Source organism: Clarias gariepinus, chromosome 16, assembly GCF_024256425.1.
Source record: "Clarias gariepinus isolate MV-2021 ecotype Netherlands chromosome 16, CGAR_prim_01v2, whole genome shotgun sequence".
In the NCBI taxonomy this organism is placed as follows: domain Eukaryota; kingdom Metazoa; phylum Chordata; class Actinopteri; order Siluriformes; family Clariidae; genus Clarias; species Clarias gariepinus.
In genome coordinates, this window is record NC_071115.1 from 6,209,001 (window position 1) to 6,215,000 (window position 6,000).

The following is a 6,000-nucleotide window of genomic DNA, read 5'->3' on the forward strand; positions in this document are numbered from 1 at the left end:
AAATTAGAGCAGAAAATGAGGGCTGTGCTAGAGTTTCTGAGAAGCTCAAAGACGAGATCCACGAGGCATCCTCTGGAATGAGCACCGTTGTTTTTTTTATAAGATTTAGACAACGAGATGCAATCTGATCTGATAAAACATTTGCGTTCGTTTTAAGGAATTTGTTTAGATTCCTTCTGGAGGTTATAACATGAACACCCTGTTTTAGATCTTGTATTAAACAGGCAAAAAAAAAAAAAATTCTCTAAACTGAAGATCATTGTTCATAGTAAAGTTTCAGACAAAAAGATAATATTTGATAGGAATGTTAACATTTACTTTAACTGACATAGTTTAAAATTGACAACACAGTTTCTAGACTTTTTTTTTTACTTAAAAAAGTTAAATTAGAAAAAATATTATATAATATTTGACCTGTGCAATTATTTAATCCTTCATAGTCTGGAGTTTATGTAGAGTTTGTCAACAAGTTAACTATTTGTTTACTTTATCATAATGAATCATAATGTTTTGGGATGATTAATAAAGTTATCATAAGCATCCTCTTTATGAGATCTTTCAAGTTGTTTGCTGTTAGTCCAGATAAATACATTTGAATGTTAAGTGGTGCATTTAATAGATAGACATCATAGTCATGATCACAATACATGCCAAAATAATCACAGTGTGATGATTTCTTTTTTTAAGAATAAAATCATGTACTGCAGCTCTAGTGGAAAAACTCACAACTCTAAATCTATAACCTGAAAAAACAAGTTTTTATTGGAGTCGAAATCAGAGAAGGGTCTTAGGTCTGAACTCATTTCTGAGAAGACTGACCATGAGATAGAGTCTGGACTGAACACCGTTGTTTATTTTTAAAGGGTTCGGACAAGGAGGCGCTGTGTGATCTAATCACCGCCGACTGAGAAACAAGTGAGATGAGATGCTAGATCGTTAATCGTTGATGTTTGGAACAGTTTCTGAGAAGTTTCTTCAGGAAAACCCCATCTGATCTGGTCAGTCTGTTCTGATGAATTAGATCAGAAGAAGCCTCTTCGAGGAGAAAAACAAGTGGTCTGAACACCACTTCATGGAACTCATATATAGATATTTTTTTATTCAATAAGGAGACTTTTTTTTTACAGAGCTGACCCCTGAGAATGACTTCTGAGAAGTTTGGCCACATGACTATAAGATTGTGGTATAGAGATTGTCAGCTCTATTATCCAGACCTTTTTTTTTTGTTTCCTTTTCAGACTTGGATGTGCTTTCTTTCCAGAGGCATCTGGTTAGAAGGTTATTTCTAAACTGAAACTAAAAGTTAAGACTAAGGACACTAAATCATTTTTCTTTTTTGGGGAATTTTAGTCCTAGGAAAATGTTCTGGTCTCAACCCAAAGAATGAGTCAATATTATAAAGCTTCCTTAAAAGTTTGATTTGGAGATAACCGAACTGTTTATTTTAAAGATTTAGACAACGAGGTGCTATCTAATCTGATCTGATGAGGAATTTAATCAGCATATTCATGATTAAAAAACCAAGTTCCATGAGTTAACGGGTTTTTTTTTGTTTGTTTGTTTTTTACTGTTAGACTTTTAGAAGGAATTTTTTTGCACCGAATCAGTGTACACATTCATGTAAAGTGTTCCTTTTTACACCGAACAGGATTAAACCGACCACACATTCTGGTTGGCCGTTCGTTCGTTCGTATTAAGCAATGACAGCTGCATAGATTCACGCCCATTTCTGACGAATAAGCATGAAAGACAGAACTCCAGGAGACTCAAATCTGTTTCTTCTTTCCTGCTCTACAGGGCCAACTGGAAGTGACTCTTTCTCAGCCGCCTCGATCAGCCAATGGCACGCCCAGGTGAGTCCGCCTCATTTTTTGTTCCACTCGGACACAGCTAAAAACTTTTTATGTGACACAAAGTTTAGTTTTTTTTTTTTTTTTTTTACTACAAACCGCGAGCCGGACTCGTTGTAGGTCATGTGATTTCTTCGGACAATGAAAGTGAGAGGTGTAGAATTTCCCTGGTCTCCAGCAGGACTCGGTTTCAGCCTCGGAAAAAATCTCCCACTTCCTTTTTGAGTGACAGATAAGACACATGTCATATAAGGCTGTATATCACACACACACATTTTTACACGATGACATACTGTACATACACCTGTAAATGCATACACACCCACCCACACACACACACACACACACCCTTTCATACACAACAGGAGTTGTGAGCATTTAAATTAGATTGAATAGGTGTTGCCAAGGTGTGTGTGTGTGTGTGTGTGTGTGTGTGTGTGTATGAAAGAGAAACTAGACAGGATATCTAGCACGTACACACACAGATAGTGGATGGTGAGTCAGGTTGGTTAAAGGCAAGGAGACCTGAGTGGATCAGTGTCCAAACACACACACACACACACGTACACACACACACACACGTCCACATGCATACATGCGTCCTTTTGCTCTCTGCACCGTGGCTTCTCTGTGGAATGCTCTGGCACGGCTCTTAAATAAACAGCAGTATTTTTAGCCCGGGGTCGAACAGAGCCTTTCTTAATCACTGTCTCTCTCTCTCTCTCTCTCTGTATTCCCACCATCCCCGAGACGAGAGACAGACAGTTTTAAAAAGGCATCCATAACAAGATTAATGTGTGGAGGTTACAGATTCACCGACTGGTACCAGCGCTAAAAGGTTTCTCGTGATGAAACCCGGCTCCCCAGGACAGAAGATGATCTTTTTTTTCTCGTAAGGTTTACGTACCTCACGCATCACTTATGTGATTCTCTCCACGTCCTCGCCACAACTCACTGTCCAATCTATCGGCCTGACGCTGTCCTATGTTAGCAATGACCTGGTCGTTTCTTATCTGCTTAGCTCGCTAGCTGTCTCATGTTTAAATCTTGTCATTGAAGGCAGATCAGTTCAATAAAAATAGTTTAAGTAGAAGATTTATTCACGGCAATAACGTCAGAAAAGTTTTTACACCGCAGTCAAATTGCAATTTAGGTGAGTTGATTCAGAGTCACTTTCTCACTGCGATTAAACTGGACTGTTTGTGATTCGATTCAGAATCACTTTTTTGAAATGTAATCAAATTGAATTGTAGGTGAGTCGATTCATGGTCACTTTCTCACTGGGATTAAATTGGAGATTCGATTCGATTCAGAATCACTTTCTCGATGCAGTGAAATTCCACTCTAGTTGTTTCAATTCAGGATCACTTTTTTCCTCTGTAATCAAATTGGAGTCTGTTAAAAAAAAATATATATATCAAATTGGACTATGAGTGAGTCGATTTAGAGGAAATTTTTTCTCATGTAATTGAATTGGTTGTAGGTGATTCGATTCACTGGGATTGAATTGGAGATTTGATTCGACTTAGAATCACTTTCTCACTGCTGTTGAATCGGACTGTAGGTAAGTCGATTCAGAATCACTTTCCCGGTGCAGTGAAATTCCACTCTAGTTGTTTCAATTCAGGATCACTTTTTTCTTTGTAATCAAGTTGGACTGTAGGTCAGTCGATTCAGAATCACTTTCTCACTGGGATTGAATGGGAGATACGATTCGATTCAGAATCACTTTCTCACTGCAGTGAAATTCCACTCTAGTTGTTTAAATTCAGAATCACTTTTTTTCTCTGTAATCTAATTTTGCTGTGGGTGAGTCATTTCAAAATCACTTTCTCACTGGAATCAAATTTCACTGTAAGTTAGTTGAAGATCACTTTCTCACTGTACTCTCATTGCACTCGATTTAGAATCACTTTGTCACTGCAGTCTCATTGCACTGTGGTGAGTCAGTTCAGAGTCACTGATTAAATTCAGCTAAAGTTGTTAATAAATATAAAGTTATAAAAAGATATCACGGTATCCTTATGTCTGAGTGCTGAGGTAAATTTTCTTAAAATGGTAAATTCTGATATCTGTTTTTGATGATGTCTTCAGGTCTGTGTTTAGGCTTTTGTGGGGAAAAAAAAGATGGAATACGGCGATGTTCAGCTAGAATGCAGGAAAGCAGAAGGAGTGGGTTACGTGAAAAAAAAAAAGAAAAAAGATTGACCCACGGTAGGATGACGGTGCTAGTAAAGGTGGGGGGGAGGTGATCGAAGCCCCTCCTCCTGCAGGCGAGCCACCCACTCCTTTCCCAGAGTTCTCTGTAGCGCTGCGTCGGCTGCGAGGGGCCTGCAAGGCGACTTCCTGTCAGAGAGCGAGAGCAAAGCGGGAAGCAATTTGTCACGCCGGATCAAACGGCAGGAACAGGGAACACGGCACCGTTCATGGGTAGAAACACACACTTTCAGCGGGACACAAAGAGATAGAAAAAGAATTGACTGACGCAGACACCTAAAAAAGGAGAGGCGGGACAAGTCAGTGTGGGTCCTGTACACCTTTTATACTTTTTCCCTTCCTCAACAAACAACTCTTTCTCTCTCTCTCTCTCTCTCTCTTTCCTTCATTCTACCCCCAACCATCCAGCTTGAAATCCGAGCGATATTAATGCTGCCAGAGCTGTAAAGTTGTGGTCTGTGCGTCTTCTCTCTCTCTTTGGAGTGGAGCACACTCTAAGCAGAACCATATGTGTGCCCCATATGAACAGGAAACTGCTGGAAATAAAGGAACAAGCGAGGGAGGAGGTGCGAGAGTGGAAGAGAAGGGAGCGAGTCTAGGTTTTGTGTACCCACTCTTATAAACTCTCCGCTGGCACTGTTTAATCAGTAACTAGGACACTTTACTGACCCAGTTTCACATTCACACACACACAAACTCCAGTAGTTAAAAACCCGTCCTATTTAAGCCTCCAACAGACATTAAATAATTAAAAAAGTTTTCAAACGGATTCCAAATCAACATTAGATTAGGTACGGTCTGAGCAGAGTAGATCCTATACAGTGCACCGTGAGTCCTTCATTCTGATTGGTCTGATATAGAGGGGGGTGTTTAATTTTGCACAGTTCATCATAATGTAAGCGTTCCTATTTGATAAAGTTTTCTTTGATGAGATTATTCCTTATGGAAGGTAGAAAGAAAGTCGTCATTATTGAAAGCGCTGCACTTTTCAGTAACATGACAAAAACTTTTTTTCCCCTCATCATAACGTCTAAAGAAAATCAGAGAGCGACTGACGACATTCTTAAATCTAACTTTGAGTGGATAAAAAGCCTGATGTGTTTTATTATTATTATTATTATTATTATCTGATATAAATGGCAAATCGCTGTGGTGTAAGAGAAAAAGTGTAAGAAGCACTTTGACAAGCGATGCAGTTCCTTATAAAACTGTTCGGAAAGAAAATATATATAGCGTAGACCTCGCGATTTTACCTTTGATCCAAGAAGTTGCATCGCGCCCGATTCATATTTCAAAGACGTTTCTGCTTAAATGAAAGTCATACAGTTTCTTTCACTCAAAAAATGAGGTCGACTAACCGGTAAAGAGCAGCGCCAGGTCACGCCCACAGCGCCCGATTTGCATGCATGCAAGCACAAGCGCCCGAACATACACCTGTGCAAACACTCGCACGATTAAACACACACCGCCGCGGCGCTTATGAAAGCTGCCTACGACGAGGCTCCTTACGAACTCCGAGCAAACCGCTCAGAGACACACAGGTGCTCGTCGTTACGATGAGTGACCCCGGAGGACGACCCCGTTAAAAGGTCGAAGGTCACGTGGAAATGCCTGAGCCCTGTACAGGCAGCGCTCCGACCTCACACAGCTGTAGATCCCGAGATATACTGTGTGAGAGTGTGTGTGTATATGTGTGTGATATATACAGGGATTATCAATCAGCACACAATACGTGTCTGTTTACACACACCTGCAGACGCTGCACATCTGTCCCCTGCGTACGTGTAACAGTCGAGCCGTTGACAGACAGCAGATTTCAGCCCCCGCTGAGTCTAAATTCACGCCCATCCGTCAGGGATTAAAATCAGACCTTCGAGTCTGACGCTGTAGTCTTGGGGGAACGTGTCGAATTGTTTAGAGCCGGGTCTTATCC

At 40.4% G+C, this 6,000-nt stretch overlaps 1 protein-coding gene across 3 annotated transcripts in view; it reads left to right on the plus strand.

Moving 5' to 3' along the window:
* plekhh3 (pleckstrin homology, MyTH4 and FERM domain containing H3) overlaps positions 1 to 6,000 on the plus strand; it is a 39,845-nt gene that overhangs the window by 12,424 nt on the left and 21,421 nt on the right. For all 3 annotated transcript variants that reach the window (XM_053514552.1, XM_053514553.1, XM_053514555.1), the window contains exon 2: positions 1,798 to 1,853. In XM_053514552.1, the coding sequence (XP_053370527.1) occupies positions 1,798 to 1,853 (56 nt within the window). The remainder of the gene's footprint in view (positions 1 to 1,797; positions 1,854 to 6,000) is intronic.